Genomic DNA, 20767 nt, shown 5'->3' on the forward strand with positions numbered 1-20767 from the left:
GGAACACGAACCTTTAAACAGACATGCACAATTTGTATTTCTATTCCAGTTGTTCCATGTTATCCAGGACTGGTTGTATATAAAAGTGTGCCTCAAAGAACAGATGATATAAAAATGCAGGACTGTCCAGAAGAACTGTTTTTTTCTGAATAGGAATTTCAAAGTCAGCTAGGATGTTAAGTTTAGCAGACTTGGTGAATACAAGTTTTGGAAATTTTAGAGATACATAATAAATCACTACTTGAGTTCATTATAGTTGGCATTCACCCATGAAGACGGCACTCTGTTTTTAGTGCATGGATCCATGTTTTTAGTGCCTGACTAGCCACTGCACGTAAGTCCCGCAGACAGACTGTACATTGAGTAGCCCTCCAGGAGTAGACCCATGCATATATACTGATGCAGAATACCGCTTCAGTTGTAGGACAGGGCTTGGTGTCCCCATGAAGATCTGTATGGATCCTGAGATGGTGGTGCCTTGCACAGCTGGAAGCCTTACTTCCCTTTTGATAGTACTTATATTTTATCATGGGACCCTTAGTGTTGCTAATGACTGGTAAATAGTCTTTTAAGGTTTTCCCATGCACATCCCTTTTGTCTTTTTCACCTTCATGTTTTTGAGAGTCTTACTGATGAGGGGTCTAAAATCAATCTAAAATTTCAGGGAAGAATTCAACCTTTATTGATCTGACTGCAATCATCACTTGGGCAAAAATAACCTGCAGTAGGCAGGTTATGGACAAACAGTTTTCAATACATAGAGTAGACTGTGGAGTTTTCCAGAATCTGTGCATTATTTGTACTTCAGTCATTAATGAAAAACTGAAATAACTGAAGTCTTTTTAATCATTTGTATTACTGTAATGTTAGCAGTGTATGTAGCTTATTTGACGTTAGAATGGGAATCTGCTCATTGAACAGTTGGTGGTAAAAGCTTTTTCTGTGCATATGAAGATCATTATTTTTTCAGTGCAACATAGAGAATATTTTTACAGATGATAGTAAGTAATAAATTATAATACAACTATTTGTGAAAGGGTGCAATACTGTTTTCCAAGGATGAAATACTGTTGTCATTGAATTCAATAGTCAGATTCCTATTTGCTTTTACTGGGCTCAGGATTTAATTCTATTTCTTTCAGCTCTTAAAATCTGAACAGTTCTGTTTTTCTTCTGGTAGCAGTCTGACTACTGATGATGATTTGCAGGTCAAATGCTATATATCACATATTTCCCTCAATCTTTGTGACACCTGAGTAAACTTAATATGAAAGAAGTATACAGTCATAATCTATGATGGAGTTTTTTCCTAACCCTCACCACTTAACTAAAATCCAGATGAGATTACTGTGAGCTCTTGGAATTTAAACCTCTTATGGATGGATTTTTTTTTTTTTGGTTATTTCAAATATTTGTCATTCTTACATGAGGCTATAGCGTGATGAGATTGCTGTCTTCTGCTATCAATTGTCGGGATCTATATTTTATGCTAAAAGTTTAGCTTTCTCGGATTTGGCAAGGCCCTTGGAGTTGGTTAAACTGAGATCACTGTGAAGCTGCTTGTGTTCCAGTATCTTGGAGGAAAGATCACTGAAGCCTTTTTTAATGTACAGGACTTCCTTTTTAAAATGTATGTGTTTTACCAAAAGAACTGTTTCAGTGATCTCACGAGCACGGGGGAAACTCAGAGGTGTAACCCTGAAGATTATTTGCTAATGAAAGTCTAACAAGATTAAAATACACAATCTTTACAAAGCATTTGAAAACTTTCAATCTCCTTTTTTTCCTGTAGATACTTACATGCATGCTTAACTTTACGTAATGCAAACAGTACTGTTGCAATTAACTCACAATGTGTTTAAATAACTGTGTGCAAAAGTCTTTCCAGGACTGCTATCTGAATGAAACTCATTAAAAATGGGGAGCAGAACACTTACTTCTCTTTGAGTTAATTTTAAGAGTGTTATCTCTTAGTGCAAAGAAAACTTAAAGTTGTTGTAAGTGGACAAATAGTAAGATTGTAAGAGAGTGGTAAAAATACTGGGCTGTGAGGAATATGCCACTTGCTGAATTGCAGTTCTGGCTCCAATATAGCTTATGACAATTTTGTCTATGGCAATGTGGGGTGATAGTGTTAGTGATAAATTTTTTGGAAAATATAAATCACATAACAGTGTTTTTCATGATATCTGTTATGTATTGGAATTCAGATATATTTATTGCATAAAATTACTGTAAATAATTATTTTCAAATTTCAAAAGCTTGAAATTTGGACTTTACTGAAGCGGATGGAAATTTTGCCCTTGACTGCAGAACATAAAAAATTTCACTACAGGAGGCTTAAGTTAGCTGAAATGGAGCTCTGTTAAAGGGGACTATTGATGACCTGCAACAATTATCTTAAATAGCTTCTTGCCACACAAAATGTTCCGGTTTCAAAATGATCTGCATTCAGGCCTTTTTTACAGGTTTGGAAGTTAAAAAGAGGTGTCATTGGAAAGACAATTTTCTCCCTTTCTAAATGTGTCAAAGCTCTTATTTTTGCTTTTTTAGGATAAAAGTATCAGATTATTGAAAGCATCTATTGTCCCATTTATAAGTCAGTTGTGAGCCCAACTGCACACTCATGAAGGGGCAGAGGGCAGAATGTGAGGCAGCATTGAAATCTGTTTTCAGTAGGAAAAAGAAGGGAAAATAGGCAAGGACAACAGGAAGAGCAGCTATAACCCCACTGTTATGCCTTCTTTCACATGACTGAGTCTGAGTGGAAGCTTTGCACTTTCTTCTTTTCTCCCCTCCTAAAGTTTCCATAAGGATATGAAATCTGGCTCAGAGCAGCCATCTGTTTCTCATTTGTTCCTAGAGAATTTCAGCTAATTGTTGTCTCCTGTTTGTGTTGCCTCATAAGGTCAAAATCTCCCTCTCTTTATACAGATTGAACCTCAATGAATTAACCATTTACAGAAGTTTAGTTTTTCTTTATTTATATATATAAAATATATATATATATATGAATATATATATGTATACTATATTCAGTACATTCAATACAGCTTGAATAGGCTGTATTATTTCATGTTATTCCTCTTTGAAAATAAATGATACACCAATTAGTCCTAAGTAGTATTAATTTTTCAGTAAGCATTCCAGCAGGAACGTTGTTTCTGTGGCAGTTTTTGGCATGGACCTGATTAATGTGAAGTGAACAACATGTGACTTCAGTGGTCTGGAGTTCCCTCTCATGAACTGCCATAAATTTGTGTAGAAACAAGTAACCCCAGTTCCCTGCCCTGGTTTGCTTAATCTGCCTTTTTTTTTCTTTTTTTTTTTTTTACTCTTTCAGTAATGGATTTTACTATGTGTACTGTCACTGCACAGATCAGTTTTGGGGTGCAGCTGCCTTTCACTGCTTGCATTTATCAGAAAGAAATAAACTGAAAGACTGTGATACCCTTGCAAAAATGGTTACCTTCAGTGGAAGGTGTCATGCTGTTTCTGTAAGCAGTAACATAACTTGCATTTCCAGGTCCTCTTGGTATTTTATTAGTACTGATATATACTGGATTAAAAATGGAGTCCTTCTGTAGTTATTAGTGTAGTGACTCATAATACAGTGATCTTTCCTCTTTTCCAGATTATAGAACAGGCCCATGTTTCACACAAGTTAACAACCAAATGTGCCAGGGCCAGCTAACTGGAATTGTTTGCACGAAAACCCTCTGTTGTGCAACCATTGGACGTGCATGGGGTCACCCCTGTGAAATGTGCCCTGCTCAGCCTCAGCCGTGTCGTCGTGGTTTCATCCCTAATATTCGTACTGGAGCATGTCAAGGTAAGCCTTCTGGTTTAAGTTGTGCATACATGTTGTGTTGCTGATACGCATCTTGAAAGCCTCACGTCCACTTAAAAAAAATTGCTGTTTTCCTTGCGTGCATTCTATATTTAACTTTTCATAAAATTCTGATGCTTCTAAATTTTAGCTAGCGTACATATAGAATAAATCTGAAGTGCCTAGAAAAAATGAATGCCAATCAAGAAGTCATAAATACAGAGCACAAAAGGGACAGAATGTCTGTTGAGCAGAGCCGTTGGCTAGTGCAGTAGAGCACCAGTAAGACAACTGGATTGTGTTGCTCTAGCCTTTAGCTAGGAAAAGAACTACATACTTGACTGTAAGGAGAAATTTGCTGTTTCTTGTTACTTGGTAATGTTCCTTGTGAAAGGCATTGGCACTTATTACATAGAATTTTTTTAAACCCAGAGTTTTGATGAAGCACTCAATAAACCTTCTGTTGGATACTCTGGATTATTTAAACAGGGCTAGAAAAGTGAATGAAATAGGAAGGGCTGCTGTTTTCTCTATTTGAATTCATAAAATGTAGCTTGAGAAAAGGGAAAACCTTCTTGCCTTATTCATTATCTCCTGCTATGGTGATAAGAGACTTGCTGCTCCTCCCTTGTGTCGTTACTCCAATATGGCTATCCTGAAAAATAGATACCTGTTCTACTATTGCTGTTTGGCTAAATTTTAGAACAAACTGCATAAAGAATGCAATAACACTGGATAGCAGAAATTCCAAAGGAGAGCGTACTACTTCTCTTGTTACAAATTGGGGCACGACGTCAGTTCATAGGCTGTTTTGCCTTAGAACCTCCCCTACGAGCAATAGAAACCAAGTAGGCAAAACGCTAGAATGCATTTGCATTTTCTATAATTTGGCCCTAAGACACTGTTGGCAATCAGTTTCTTGACTGAGTTCTCAGACCTCAAGACACTTTTGTGAGACACCTATCGACAGTGCAGAGTAAGTTTAGTATTAGGGCTGAAATCAGGCATTGTAAATCAGCACGGTTCTTTGAGTTCCGATTATAATCAGTATAATGATACAAATTAATAAAGAGGACCAGATTGTTAATTTTGGAATAAATTATTAGAAGTTCAAATAATTTTGGGGGGATGTATTTTTTGTTTGTTTGTTTTTTGCAGAATCACACAGAATAGTTGGGTTTGGAAGGGACCTCTGGAGTTTTCGGTTTTCAGTTTAACAAATCATATATATACTGCTCTGTCTCTGTATCAGTAGCTTATGCCTTCCAAAATCTGTTTGAGGAAGCAGATCCAGGTTATTGTAGGCATTATATGCATAAACAGATCTCTATAATATAGCTGAGATAATTCTTAACGTAATGCAAGGGAAGTAATGAAGCTGACTAGAATGATTTGCTCTAAATATTTATGAAACTTATTATCTTGTACAGCGCTGCAGAACTTTGAGATTCTGTATTTACAAAATAATAAAAAGCATACCGTATCAGGCTTTGTGTGTGTTTATGTATGTGTGTATCACCAAGGATTGCTATCATGTAATTCAGAAAAATGTCCTGATTCAAGCAGATTTTGTAACTCATAGTGGTGTAACAGGTTTCAGGAGAACTGATCTTTTATTGCCTCAAGAGAGGACAAGTAACTTCCTTCTTTTCTCACCTTTATTTCCCCATACCTTCTCTTTCAGTGGTTTTTTTTTTCCCCCTTGTGTATTGCAGCATTACTCTTAATGCTACTTTCCCCTACATCACATGTGGCTTAAAATTGCACAAATCGAACAAAATCAATGCTTTGTCTGGAATTCTACTTCAGGGCTCCTGCTTAAGAGTTCCTGGTAAGAGTTCTGTGCTAACCTGAGTTGAAAAATGGAGAGAAAATTGGGATGATGTAAGATTTTTAATTCTTCCGAATTAAAACAAGAAAAAATTACCCATTTTGATTCTTCCTTCAATTTCATTCACACAGTGTTATGGTTGACCCGAAACTGCAATTGAAGCTACAATTGAAGCCAGTTCAGTTCTATAGAACTTCAGTATTATTTTAGAAAAGGCATCTATTTTATTTAAAATACATAATTGCCTTAAAACAACCATAAATTCCTTCATTTTTCATCATTTCATGTTTGCATTCCTGTTTCTCTGACCGTGCTGCTTTAAACATCCAATTTGTACTAGGGAGGAAGAATGCACTTTTCCTTATATGTCAGAAATAGGCCTCTGTCTGCTTTTAACATCTTATGCCTTGCTGTTCATCTTGAAATGATTAATGTGTTTCAAAAGTTCTTTTCCTAACACTATCATAAATAGGAACAGCGTATCGAAGGCATGGATGTTGGCTACAGTGTCACAATTAAACTCCTTTGGCTGGTGAAAACCTTGGCCAGATATAATGAACTCTTAAAACTTCTGTGCCAAACTGGGCCTGGCATAGCTTCTGGGACTTCATTGCAATTACATGAGAGATCAAAAGAGCTCTTCAGCATCCATGCCCTCAAGAATGTTTTTAATACTGTTTTCTTTTTCTGCCAGCTTATTTTGTGTAGCAAATATTTTTAAGTTATGCAGTTGACATCATTGCCGAATTCCACTGAGAAGCATAAAAACAACGTGGTAGTCTACTTTATATTGTGGATGAGCAAAAGAAGTTTGAACAGCCATTGTTTTTACCACTTTTTTGGCATGTTACTACTATCTAAGAAGATTTCATTGTATTTAAGTCAGCAGGAGTTAGTGTGATGTTACCAGATGATGATATGGCACGAACAGATGAATAAAAGTTAAATCTTCTGGGGAGAAGAGAGAGGAAGAGTTTCTTTGTTCCAAGAAATTGTTACTTTTACTTCCAACAGTCAAGACAATTTCTTGGAAGCTCTGAGTACCTGTAGTTCCCACTGACAAAATCTGTAGTATTTGCAGGTTGACAGTATGCTATATACTCCGTCTTGATTTGTCAGAGCACTCTAGTGGAGGTGGCACTTGACACTCTAGAGGCTGTTTACCATTCCAAACTCCTTGTTAGGATGTATAGTCTGTAGAAATAAGCTGAAAGATTTAGCTGCAGTTAGGTATGAGAATTTAAAGAGAGGCGATACAGCAGTGTTGTTCACAGGGGGTCCAAAAAAATACAAGCTACAATAGCTGGGTGAGGTAGAATCTTGAGGGAGTTAAAGGATATGCCAAAGAGCCAAACTGGGCCTGAGGCACTTGCTACCTTATGGCAAGGAAATGGTCAGAAAGGCAAGCAAAGAGATTGATCTGAATAGAAGGAGAAATGGGGGTAGATCTGTGACTTGTGCATAGACGGAAGCTTCAGTAATGTTCACAGGTGAGATTACATGGAGATCAACTGCGAAGAAGAAAAAAGAGATGTCAAGAATGGAACTCTGGGGAGTATTACAAACATTTTTACAAATGTGGAGTATCAGCAATTCAGGAAACTGTTTCTCCAAATGTGAAAACTGCTATCTGAGGAGGCTTCATTCAGTGAGATAGAAAAGTCAGAAGAGTGTGGTATTAATTAATTTCTCTAAGGACTGTAGAAACAAATACAGGGATCTGGTTAATATCGTCAGTACATCAGCAGAATGAAAGGCACTGACATAACATCAGACTTACAGAGACTTCTATTGAAGGACCACAAAAAAACTCAGCATTCAGTAAAACTGTCTCTTTGATGCATATTGATTAGACCAGATCTGTTCAGGACGTAGTTTGACTGTACAATTCCCTGGCGTATTTGAAGTGAATGCTCACATCTGCACAGAGCCGAGTTTGGGAGTCAGTATGAACAAGCTGAAATCAATAGAACTTGCAAGCCTTATTATTGGAGAAAAGAGCATAATTTCAGTATCCGTAAAATAGCAGAGGTTTGACAAGGTTTAACTACAGATTATGAAGTTGCTCCTATTCTTCACTGAATACGTATGTTGCATGTTGCTATCCTGGTGTATTTTACATGGCTCTTTTAACAGGAAAATAGTTGAAAAGGTGGATGATAAACCAGCTTCCCTTTCTCTGTAGTCAGGTCATTTCATTTCTAGCTTCCCATTCATAAATCACAATGTGAAACTTCCCAAATTAATTAATTTTTTTCAGAATTAATTATGTTTGCTGAGTACTGTGCTTGTATAGAACGTTATTACTGTTATTTTGCTATTACTCCAAACAACTAATAAATTAAAGAAGCAAAATCAAACAAAATTCAGGTTTTCTTTTCAACAGTTTCTATTCATCCATTGCTTAAAAAACAGGATTTGTAACTGTTCAGACATCCCTCTTCCCATGAATTCAGGCAAGAGGAACTTAAGTGTTCCACTTTAAAATGCTTTATTGCCATTGCTACACGCCTGTAGGAATAGCGTAATGGCAGAAATCCTATGTGGGACATTTTCTCAGTTCCTCCCTGCATTCCTCAACAGTCCATTTCTCAGCTACACCCTTTCCCTTCAGACAGCTAATTTTTTGCACTAAGGAGAGAAAAATAGTCCACAGCTGAATAGCTTTTGAAAATATGAAGGTGGTTCTTCCCGTTAGCATTGCTGACACTATTAAGAAAATAAAGCTATTACAGGAGATAATATCCCCCAAAACGTGTACTATAGTAAGAGCAGTGTGCACTGGATGCTGTAGGCCCTGAAATAGACTGAACAGAAGTGAGAAGACAGGTAAAATTTCAAATTCATAATTCAGAGCAATAGATAATAATTCTTAGCCTAGTGTTTGGAATTAATATGCCTAATTTAGTGACGATATTGACAGTCGTCTCTAGGATGCCATTCCGCTGTCGTGAAGATCAATATTACGATAGAGGGATATCAAGTAAGCTTATTATTTCTGTGGTATGTTTATATTTGTGGTATTTCTCTTCCTAGGATGTAGAGGGAGAAGCAACACTTTTACACTATATTGGTGACCATTTTGATTTTGAGTTCCCACATGCTGCCAAATCCATTGCAGAAAATCTCCCCATACATATTTATAGGTAGAATTCAAGGAAACATTGGTATTGGGGATGTTGTTATTATTTTGAATAAAGTAGGCCATCTCACCTAAATTTGGGTATAAAACCTGTCAGGATTTGTTTTTCCTAAGCTTTTTTGTTCTTCACAGTTTTCTGAGAAACTGTCCACTCATCAGAAAGGGAAGCTGAATTTGGCTGTGTTTTCAAAGGTACATGTTTAAAGTTAGCTGTGCAAATCCTGCAGGCAGTTACCATTTACGGAGAAAAGTCTTTGCAAAAGCAAAGAACCTTTTTTCACTTGCCAGATAATATCAAGCCCATGAACACATGGAAACATTCTACCTAATCTGTAGCATATTGAACCTCTTGGTGTTACAGAACTGTATCTAAAGAGTTATTCATCTTATTTTGTGCTTTTGGCAAAAAGTTTATTGTTTTAATTTGGCTGGGATTTAAAAGTGTGAGTAAATGGGTAATTAATAATTCTAAAACTGCTGCATGGCTAAGCCTGGCTGTCAAAGATGTAAAACAGTAAATAAAAAAAAGTTTGATTTCAAATTTGTTGTATTTTCAGGCAAATTATTCTTGTGTCTTAAAATAACATTTAGGAAGCAATTCATAAAATATGCCTTTTTAAGAGAATGTTTTGTCCTTTCTAGATTTTCTCAATTCCAAAAGGCTAGGTATGTTACAACAAACTTGGATTAACATGGGAAGGCATCGTGCTTGTTGTTATATTTATTTTGTAAGCTAACATTGCATTTGAATGTATTAATTCCCTTTCCATTTAAATATGACTTATAAAATTTTCCATTTAAGTTAAAATATAAGTCGCTGCAAACTAAGACTGAATTTAGCACAGAAGAGCAAGATAGCTAATGTGATTCAAGGATTTGCAAGATCTCACCTTATATAGTGAGACCATTTGTGTTTTCTTCGCTGGACAAGCAACGCACTGTGTTGCCTCAGTGCGATTGGCATTTCAGGCTTCAGCAGAGCTTGGTATTTATTTGTTCTTTTAAAACCATAGGATTTTAAATAGAAGTGAATGAAATCATTAAATCTCAAGAATTTAACTTCAAGGCTTCACTGACACCTTTTCTGTTTCTGGAAAAATTCATTTCCTGCTGTTATTCCAATTAATTTATTATTATTTGATATCTTCGACTTACGGAACAGTGAAAGATACACGTGAGAGAGTCAAACAGATCCTTCTTTGTTGAAGTAAAGGCCACAAGTGAACTCGGATATTGCTGTTTCAGATAGTTGCTGCTATTGGCAACATCAGTAAGTTATTTTTAACCACTGATCTCCTGACACAGTTGGCTTAATTTAAATAAGCATTAATAAATGACACAAGGCAGAGCCATGCTGAATATCTTGAATGTGTTTTGATGTCCAAGGGTCAAAAGACAAAAATGCCATATTAGCTGTACAAAAAGGAAGTTACTGGTTGGGCTGGGTGTGATTAAATGATGAAACTCATCTTCTATCTAGATATTGCTAAATCATGTCCAAATTCATTAAAGTACTTCAGGACAGAAAGGCTTGCTTTCCAAGTAAATTAATCACACCAAACACTAGTTATTTAAAAGAAAAATGGTTCCAGAAAGTTTATGCCTCCAATAAAGTTCTTAATTCATTCACATCTAACTGATGCGTTTGGACACTGTGCTGTGCTAACTAGATCAGCACAGCTTCAGGAACAAAATGTGAGCATTTCCAGCAAATGTACTTAATAAGTCCAGTGATTTTAAAAAAAGAAAAAAAAAAGTTGCATTCTTCCTTCCTATAAGAAATTATGTCTGCTTAAATGGGAAACCTGGTGACTGAGCAAGCATATATTGTATGCTTTATCTATAGTACAAACACCAGGAGTAACAAGGCTGAGGAAATGCCAACGTCCACTAGCACAGGTGGAATTTCAGTGTCTTTAAGAGCTTCGGATAATGAATATCGTTCTGAAAAGGGTACTGTGTTCTACTATTAATACATTGCCCTACCCCATCTGTATCTTTATTTTTCCTACTTTCACAGTGACAAAGAGCTGGCTGTGGGCAGGGAAAAGGGTAGACAAAGCAAACATGAAAGCAAAGAGGAAAAGGATACTTTCTTCTGCATTTTAAACAATGCTTTACCAGCTACTTCATTTAGTAGTGCAGGCAAGCCAACAGGAAAACTGACTGAAAATGAAAAATAGGATAACAGTTAAAATTCTTCATTCATTTGGTACCTAAAGGCTTTAAATGCATATGTAAAACAGAAAAAATGATAAAAGCATTTAGGAAAAATATTTTTCAAAGTATAATAATCCTAAACAGGTGTTTTAATCAAAGTACAGGAAGGCATGAAATAAAAGTGTGTCTTTTAAAAAGGCAGGGTATTGCTTTAACATTATAATTAAATTCCATATTTAATTGTAATCTGAGAAGAGAAAATGCTAGAAAATTGACCTCAACACAGAAGGAAGTTGTGTTTGGAAGCTCTGTGACCTCTTTTTCTATGGCTTATAAAGGACATTCTCTTTATTTCTGTTTCATACTGTGGACAGCTAGCAGAAGATGATGATTTTTGCCTCTTCTGTGAAAGGGTAAACTGTTTGACAAGAAAAATTACTAAAAATCTTTCTCACGAAAGAGCTTCTGCAGTTTTTGGAACAAAACTTTCAAGCTTCCACTTCCGTATGTGTATTTAGAAGCATGTTAAATTTTGTTGTGAAGGAATTACTACAGATGTTTAGTTCTGAGCTCTCTGATAGCTGTAGATTAACTAAACTTTTAAAAGACTAGCAGCTAGGGCTATTGAGAAGCTAGATATCCAGTTATAAATAAGTATGCATGTATGTATGTATGTGAAAGCTACATTAGTCAGAGGCCTATTCTCCCTTTCTTTTTGTACGAAGAGTTTCATTGTCTGCTTTAGCACTGGTTATTTCACAGAGTACTCTTAGATGCTCTGTATTATTTTAACTGCCCATTAGCACTTACACATTGAGTCATGTGATAGTTTTGTATAAAAAACTACAGAAATACAGGATGTTTTATGTATAAACAAATGAGAGTGGGGAAGAAACACAATTTGAAGTGGAAATAGCACATATTAAAATACAACTGGAAATTACTGAAAGTAAGCTGTAAAGCAAGACTGGCAACTGTATTTTTCCAAGAGCATTTATTGAAAGTCAGTTGAAAGTCCAGCCTGAAAAATATCTGTCTAATTCTAGTCATTCTTATTACTTCAGTAAATATGGTCTATGCAGATTTTTTGCAGTACAACTTATTCTGGTTGAATGGCACGTATTTTGTATTTACTTCCATAGTTTGATTTTTGTCCAGAAAGAATATCTTGCAAGAATTATCACATATAGTTAAGGTGGATATTAGGGTAGTCCATATGTATGGATAGAGGTGCTTTCAAAATAAGAATCTGCATATGTTGATGACCATACATAAGGAACAATCTGAGGGCAAAGGATACCAAGAGTAAGCAGTATAAATTTGACTTAAATGAACTTCTTAAATATTTAAAACTATGGGAGATGTAAGTCATTACATGGAAAATTTAAAGCGTATTTGGAATGGAGTAGTACATGTATGAAGGTCAAAGTCATATTAGTGCTGTTACTGTCACATCATATGGTGGTGGTGAATTGGAGAAATGTGCTGAGGCTTGTTCTGGTTATTTTTAAGAATAATTTCAGATATACAGCTGTTTATCTATCAGTAGGAGGCCTGTCGAGATTTTGTATTTTATGTCAAATAATCTTCTTTTTTGTCTTTGTAGATGTTGATGAATGCCAAGCTATCCCAGGAGTCTGCCAAGGAGGAAATTGTGTTAATACAGTTGGTTCTTATGAGTGCAAGTGTCCTGCTGGTCACAAACAGAATGAAGCAACTCAGAAATGTGATGGTAAGTGAACATTATTAGAGCACTTACACAAAATGTGATCAAGTAAAGCATCACTCAGTAGTATTTTAGAGTTATCATTAAAGCTGTTTGGTAATGAAAGAAAAATTTCTGAACAGTTGCAATGGCTGATCTGGATAGCCATAACAACATTGTTCTGCGCTTTGCATTCCTTCATGTTCATCATCTGTTTCTGTTTTGTTGTTCATACTTTTCATTAGAGATTTTTCTGTCCGACTTGTCAGATTGGGTAAACACAATGTTTATCCTGTTTCTAAATTTAAAAGTATAGATAAAGTGAATCTGCAAACAGCATATTACAGTAACCGGGCTATTAGGATTTTGTTCTTTCAGAAGTGTCCAAAATATTCTAATATGGGTAGATAGCATCAGCCTACTGACCACAGTATGAAAAGCAAATATGGCTGATTTGGTGACAGGTTTAAGAAACTACTCCTATGTACAATTTGTGTTGAAGAAGAGCTTGGGTAAATAAAAAATACCTAGTAAATGTCCTTTTTGAGATGCAAGCAGGGAGCTGTGCTTTATTTTACAGATCAGATTGAGACTGAAACACTACAAGTAGGGGAGGTTTATTCAGTAAATACATTGATTTAACGAACAGCAAAATCCTGTGTAGTTTAAAGCAATGTAACAGAAAAATGGTGAGTTCTTGTGGTTTTGATAAAGACTTCACTGTTATAATTTGAGCTGTTCATCTGAGAGATACTGCAGTAGTTTGCATAGGTTAGATATTTATGGCAGTGAAATTTGCAAGAATTACATATTACCTTCTGATGTAAATCATTGTTTCATGATTTGAGTCAACTTGCCGTGCCTTCAAAAGAAACTAGAACCATGGAAGTTTATCCAAACCAATCAGTGAAGATCCTTTCATATTTAAATTACATAGGTAAGAAGACTGCTTGTTCAGGGCTTTGGCTTCTGGATGGGCAGCAATTTAAATATGCTACCAAACTGTATTATACTTGGATTCAGTTTCAAACAAACACATGGTTTCTAGCTTATTTCTGAAGTTGCCTCGGAGTTTTCTTTAGTTTTGCCTACAGTGCAGACTTCTGTCATGTTTTAGGGGAAGCATGTGTATGTCCTCTTCTAAAAACTCTGCAAGAAACTGTTTACAAAAAATAGATCTACTGTCATAGAAATAGAGCTGTGAAGGCTTTTCTTATCATGGCTGAGGAGAAATAGAAGCAGCTCATGTGCGTGCCTATGCGTGGGCACATGTATTTATGCATGAGTGTGCTGATAGATTTGAAGCATATGCACAGAGGTTGAGGGCACTGCAACCAGAATAAAGAGGGTACAAGAGGGATGCAGCAGGGTATGTGCAGGTCCATTTGAACCATTTTGGAAGTCAGGGAATACCAGGAGCTTTTTTGAGACTCTGGGAGAAAGAATCTCTCCTATCTTGAAGAACTGTGTAGAGCAGTAGAACAGTATGGCCCCATCTCCATAACCTTTTGTATGGTCTAGGGAGAAACCAGAAGGCACCAAGTGGGAGGAAGAATCCTCCAAAAGAAGATGCCTAAAATGGGAAGCTGTAATTAGACCCACTTCCATTGGTGGAATTAGATCCAGGACATCTTACCAACCTGGTGCTAAATGACAACCTGTGAGGAAAAGGGCTAAACATAGAGTGGATGGCACATCTTAGAAAAATCTTTCATTTTTCTGTGGCAGACAGAATGGGAATGGAATCATAGGCAAGATGTAATGGGATTTTCCTTGCCAGGGAACAGAACAGGAATAAGTACCTGGGTAGGATACAAGAGACTGTAGGCCCTCCCTGAGGCATCAGCATACAGGAAGGAGAACTGTAATTAGAGAAGAAGGAGGAGGGAAGGGGACTTTGTTTTTCCCTCACAATCCCTCCTTTGGGATTGCATGTGTTGGGAAAAGCAGAAAAGAGGTAACTGAAACAGTCTCAGCTGCTGCTGCTGGTTCCAGAAAAGAACATCATGCTTATGAGCCTGTGACTTGAAATGGCTGCTTTCTCCTCTCCAGCTATGTGGAAAGAAGTCAAAGGACCAAGCATCCCTTTCCATCCTTCTCTAACTGCTAAAATCTCAGTTGCTGGTTAGTTGCCTGCACCTGGGTTACTGGCTCTTTAAATTCACAGTTTCCTTTTTGCTTTCTTGTTGGGTGGTACTGGCCGGGGTAGCAGCTGCCATTTCTGTGTCTGCATATCACTTGCCATCCATGATATGTTTAACTCCAGGAGAACTGGTGAAGCTTGCAGGACAGAAAATAGAGAAGCCCTGAACTGTGATTACTGCTCTTATGTGGTAGTTGGAAACTTAGGTGAGGGGAAAGGATAAGAACCACTGTTCTTGAGAAACTGTTGCCTGCTATTCAGCTGGAGGGTCTCTTCAGTGCCATCAGTTGGTAGATGCTCTGTATTGTCTTGCTCCTGTTTCATGTGATCAGGGCAGGGTGGCTTTAAAAGCTATTGCGTATCAACACATGAAAGAATTCTGTCAAGGCTGGAGCTGAGCAACTTGTCGCGACAAATTCTCCTTCTTTTCAAGGTGGATTGTCAAAAGTTTCACAGTGTTTTAAGTCAATGTTCTCATTGCTCAGGATGTCGTAGAATGTATTTAGAGGAAACATTAGTAATAGCTGAATCAGAATACAAAGTAGTAATAATCCAACGCTTGTTTCTATGTACTTTTTTCTGATAATGGGCTCTAATCATTTGTTAAGGTAAATTGGTAATTATTTTTTTAACTATTACGTGTGACTTAGTTTATGGCTTTAAAGATTTATAACAATATTTCTGCACAGGCATTACGTATTAATTCAGACATGGTGCTGTACTAATATGGATATGCAACTTACAGACCAGAACTAAGTTGTATCCCACCAGCTCAAAGCACAGGCAGAGTGAGCTTAGGGGCTATCTATAGCCACCTTAAATCCGTCATGTATTTGACATAATTCATTTAGTTAGTATCTTAATGCTGTCATTAGCTCCTAAGCAGTTCACTTCTGTAACAGTGGCTACACAGCATTTAGCAAGTGAATAAACATCCACTGCTTTATATTTTCTTTGCATAGCTGGCTGTTTTTACCATCATTTTTGTGTTATATGGGATATGCAACTACAAATACTGTTATCATGGTTTTGAAAAATTCTGGCAGTACAGTTTATCTTTCAGTACAGTTCAAGCCTAGGTTTGATGAATATCAGAACATAAACTCCACAAAACTCAGAAACATTTGCTTGTAATCATACCACCAAAGGTAAACAACTATGGGGAGGGTGGGAGGGAAGGAGGGAGGGAAGCAAGTATTGAGTATTTTCCAAAGTGCAACTGTAATGTCTGTAATTCCAGAGAGAGGATTTGAAATTATTAGAACAAACTATAATCAACTCCTCATTTCAAAGTGGAAGCAAAGATAGCTGCAACTGCTAAACAAATTTGTAGTGTATTTGATTGTGTTGGCAATGTATACCTTAGAAATGTATGCTTTGTTGCTGTTGCTCATCTTGGCTCCATGTTTTTTGCAGTACAACTTTTCCTGGTTGAATGGCACGTATTTTGTACCCAAAAAATGTAGGTCCTCCATGATGCGTGTCAGGTCCATACACTATTCTAAAGTGATAACTTTAATATGGCATGTCAGCTGGATCTTAGATTTATTGTGCTAAAAAAAATTCATCAGCAAAATAAATCAATATTAGAATAAATAATACATGCAAATACTGAATATTTTCCAAAGTAGGTAAATCTGCAACAAGATTTATTGGTTTGAAAAACTCATATGGTAAATCAAGTCTGACCAGCCTCGTTGCCTTTTATGACGAAACCTAATAGCCTTATAGCCTTCTCTGATGAAAGCACAGATGTCATCTACCTTGACTTTGAGGCTTTTGACGTGGTATCCCACAGCATCCTTGTGTGTGAGCTGGGATGTTATAGTCTAGATGCATGGACTGCTTGAAGGATGAAAAACTGGCTGGATTGTCAGGCTCAAAGACTAGTGATTAAGGGTTTGTACTCTTCCTAGAGGTTGCTAGTGGAGTTTCTCAAGGGTCTATCCCTGGATCTAGCCTGTTTTAACATCTTTATTAATGACCTGGAGGAGGAGGTAGAATGCACTGTCATCAGTTTTGCTGATGACGCGAAACTGTGCGTGGGGAAACAGTCAATACGCTCTTGGACAGGACTGCCATTGAGAGGGACCTAGGCAGGCTGGAGAAATGGGCTGATGGGAACCTCAAGAAGTTCAACTGGACAAATGCCAGGTCCTGCACCTGGGACAGTCTTGATCCCCTGCAGTGGGATGCCGGGCTGGGGAAAGTGGTTATTCCGCTTAGCTCAGCACTCATTTCACCACATCTGGAATGCAGCAACAAGTTTGGGGCCCCCAGTAGGAGAAAGATGTCAATAAACTAGAGCAAATTCAGTGCAGGGCCACCAAGATGGTCAGTGGGCTGGAGCACTTGCCCTGTGAGGAGAAGCTGAGGGAACAGGCTTGTTCAGCTGGGCAAAGAGATGGCTTTGGGTGGTCTTAACAGCAGCTTTCCAGTCCTTGCAAGGAGGTCATCAAGAAGATGGAGCCAGGCATTTCTAAGTGGTGCATGGTAGGACGAATGAGAAACAAGGGGCATAAGTTGAAACCAGAAAACTTCTGACCGGTTATAAGGAAAAAAATGCAGTATATCAATAATTAAGCACTGGAATAGGTCACCCAGAAAGGCTGTGGAGGTTTTCAAAGCCTGAACAGACAAAGCCATAAGCAACTTGATCTGAATTCAGGATTGACCCTGCTTTAAGCAGGATCTTTGGTTAGAGGGCCTCCTAAGGTCCCTTCCAAACTTTCTGGTTTTGTGGTTTAAGATAGATTGTATGGTAATGCTTGAGGCTATATTTTTAATTAAAGATATTTATTATTTTTCTTTCTTTTTGCATGGTATGTATAATGGAAATGGAAATGAACTTAACTGTGAGTTCGGCCTTTGAGGACTATGGATTTGGACTCAGAAGGATTATGTGGTAGTAAACTTCTGGAATTGATTCTGATAAGATCCAAATTGTAAGGACAACCATATTGTACTCTTCTCCCCCTCAAAGTTAGGAAACTAAAATAATTAATATGTTCATAGAAAATAATAATTCAAAAGTTCTCTGTTGAAAATGCATTTAAAGCAGCTTTTTTCCAAAAGAGACTAAATTAAATCCATCCATTCTCAACATATAAAACATTTAAAAACAAATTAGATAATTTTTATCTGTTTAATCTTTTTAAAATACAAATTTGGGGGGGGGAGTTGCTTTTTTTTTTTTTTTTTTTTTAACTGATGTTTTAGGCAGGTTTTTCAGCCTAGTTTGGTCTGTGTGGCTTGGTGTTGGCATATTATTAGTTACTCTGGATGGCACTGCATACAAGTAATTGCATGTGTTTATATTGGCTGGTTGTAGATCAGAATTCTGTACACGTTACGTTTCTGCCTGGCATCAGCTGCAGTGTTTTGATGCCAGAAGGAGAACTTACTCCATGATATGCCTCCTTCTAGAATGGGTAGTTAAAGCATTCTTTGCATTCCGCTTTCTTAACCCATCTCCCTGAGAGCATCCACAGGGAAAGGCAAATATACCTTTAACACATATCTGGTTAAAAATTTGTGATGCTTAAGGGACAGTAAGTGGTAGAAGTGAAACATCATCTGCAGTCTGAAACATTTGCTGTTATTCCATAGTTGGGTAATCAGTGGTGGTGGATTTCCTGCTTGGCTGGCATCTTACTGCAGAACAGGTCATATGCCTTGGCTTTATTCCACGTAAGCCCCTGCCGCTTCACTCAGTGGCAGAAGTTAGATACTAATTAGTCCCTGGGCACAGCTTCCCCACAGAGGATTAAGTGGAGGAAGAAAAAAAAAACCCCAAAACACAGTATCCAGATTGTACTGTTTTTTAAATAACACTAGTGAAACTGTTACTTGTCCATTTCCCAGTGCTTCACAGCCGAGATGGTAATGCCAGGATAATACCATGATAATACCAGGGTAATGCCATGTGTAGATATTTCCAAGAGTGCTGCAGCAGAGAGTAAAAGCCAAGCCATAGTTCTGTTTGGCCTTTTTTAAAAAAAAGGCTTTGATAGTTTATAATCTTTTTTTTTTTTTTTTTTTTAACATATATATATAAAGGCTTTGACAGTTCATAATATCTCAGTGTGAGATTTATATGATAAAACAATACCCAGTCATTCAAACGATTACACTTTAAATTAGTGAGACTGGTAAAGTTAGTGAAGTTACTCAAGGGTTTTGTATATGTGGATTAGGCCTTTGGGAAAGATGCAAAGAATTGGTCTGCTATGAGTTAGAACCTGCATACCGAAAACTGGTTTAATAGAAACTTCATTGTTTTAATCATGATTTTGATGTAAAATACTATACAGAACTGGTTGTACTACTGAGTATTTTGCCCACTCCTTTCCCTTCCTTAAGTCTGGAAAACAAGATCAAATACAATTTGCTTGTTACAAAGGACAAAATCCAAGCTGGAGTCAGTAACCAGGCAAGGCTCCAGTTCTTAGAGGGAGAGATTGGAATCTTACATTGACTCTGCAGGCCTTTTTTGTTTAACAGTAAGTCTTCTGCTTAATAGGGAGGGATTTCAGATTCCCTGCTATAGCCTTTGGCCTTAAACATCCAGATGTACTTTTGTGGCTTAGTTTTTTTCTCTTATTTTTTTTCTTCCTGGAAACAATAACTAGAATAAGCAGGAATGTTCGTGTCATGCTTTTTGTGCCATAATGGATATTGTTAGGACTATGCCAAGCAATAAATAATTATTGTTTTGCTAGACTATTTGCTTGCATTATATTCCCATATTTCAGTAGAGATCAGTTAAAAGAGATGTATTGTGCTTACCAGATAAATTTTGAGCCTCTGATTACAGTTTACTGACACTAGAATTGCAGAACTTAATGGCAATTTTACATCAGTTAAAAATGTTTAAAGGATTTCCAAAACTTATGAGACCAACTTGTGTGTGCAAACGTGCATATATGCCCTCATAGGTAGAAATGTAAGTAGATAGCTTAGGATATTTGGGAAAATATGACCTTTAAAATTAACCCACCTCAGGGTTCTGACATTACTGCTTTTATTTATAAGTTTTTCTATATTCCTGATTTATAGACTTTCCACAGTATTAAGGACAAGTCTTTCCACTACTGGGCAAGTCAGGGAAGGATCCAAGGAACAGACACAGAATGAAAAATTTTGGAAAAGACTGTGACAAGGCTTGTACCAGATTCCAGATCTCCCAAGCATTAGACATGTCTTAATTAGCAAAAATACCTCTTTCTCTCTCTTTTTTTTCCTAGAAGTTTTGATCTACAATGTATTGAGTTCTCATTTTCTTTTTAGGACTGGAATACTGCCTATTTTTAGTATGTTGCCTTCCAATATTAGTGGAACTTGTGTGGAGAGGTTGCTCTGAGATGGATTTTACACAGAGGAACAGAGAGGAGAAACAGGCTTTCCACTGCGTTTGTCTGGTTTACATATGAGGTGGTCTATTGCTTATTTGTACCTCAAAGGTTTAATAAATGTGTCCTAATTATTCCTCTCAAATTGAAAATATGCCATGCTCCTTGACTAATTAGGTGTGATACCATTTGTAGTCAACAGCACTCTAGGAGGTCGGATCCCTCTCATTCTCTCCGGTAGAGGTGTGGTGCTGTGCTGGAGACACCAAAGGGCTCAGACTCTATGACACAGGCTGACTCTTTTTGCAGGGAAGCTTTTTAAAAAATACCATTCTATTTCTAGTTTTTCTCCTTTAACAAAATTTAATTGTACTGCGTACGTGTAATTCGGACTCTGTACTACAAGGTATTAGTATAGACTGAGAACATTTTCAAGGAACGCTTTTTCAGAATTCAGAAGTTGAGACCCCCTTTTCTGGTACTTCTAATTCAGTTATTCATAAAATCTTGCTTACTGTTGCAGTAAAAATCATGAATTCTGGCTGACAAGTAGCCAGGCTAGGTTTTTTGGCAGACAGCTCATTTATTAATACTCACACCTGCAA

The 20767-nt window shown here is 37.0% G+C and overlaps 1 protein-coding gene across 1 annotated transcript in view; it reads left to right on the plus strand.

Annotated features, from left to right (window-relative positions):
- The window catches only part of LOC112992380 (fibrillin-2), a 181122-nt gene that overhangs the window by 36681 nt on the left and 123674 nt on the right, over positions 1–20767 (plus strand). The window contains exons 6-7 of the mRNA XM_026115394.2: positions 3636–3833; positions 12570–12695. Of these exons, the coding sequence (XP_025971179.2) occupies positions 3636–3833; positions 12570–12695 (324 nt within the window). The remainder of the gene's footprint in view (positions 1–3635; positions 3834–12569; positions 12696–20767) is intronic.

This window comes from Dromaius novaehollandiae, chromosome Z, assembly GCF_036370855.1.
Source record: "Dromaius novaehollandiae isolate bDroNov1 chromosome Z, bDroNov1.hap1, whole genome shotgun sequence".
Classification (NCBI taxonomy): domain Eukaryota; kingdom Metazoa; phylum Chordata; class Aves; order Casuariiformes; family Dromaiidae; genus Dromaius; species Dromaius novaehollandiae.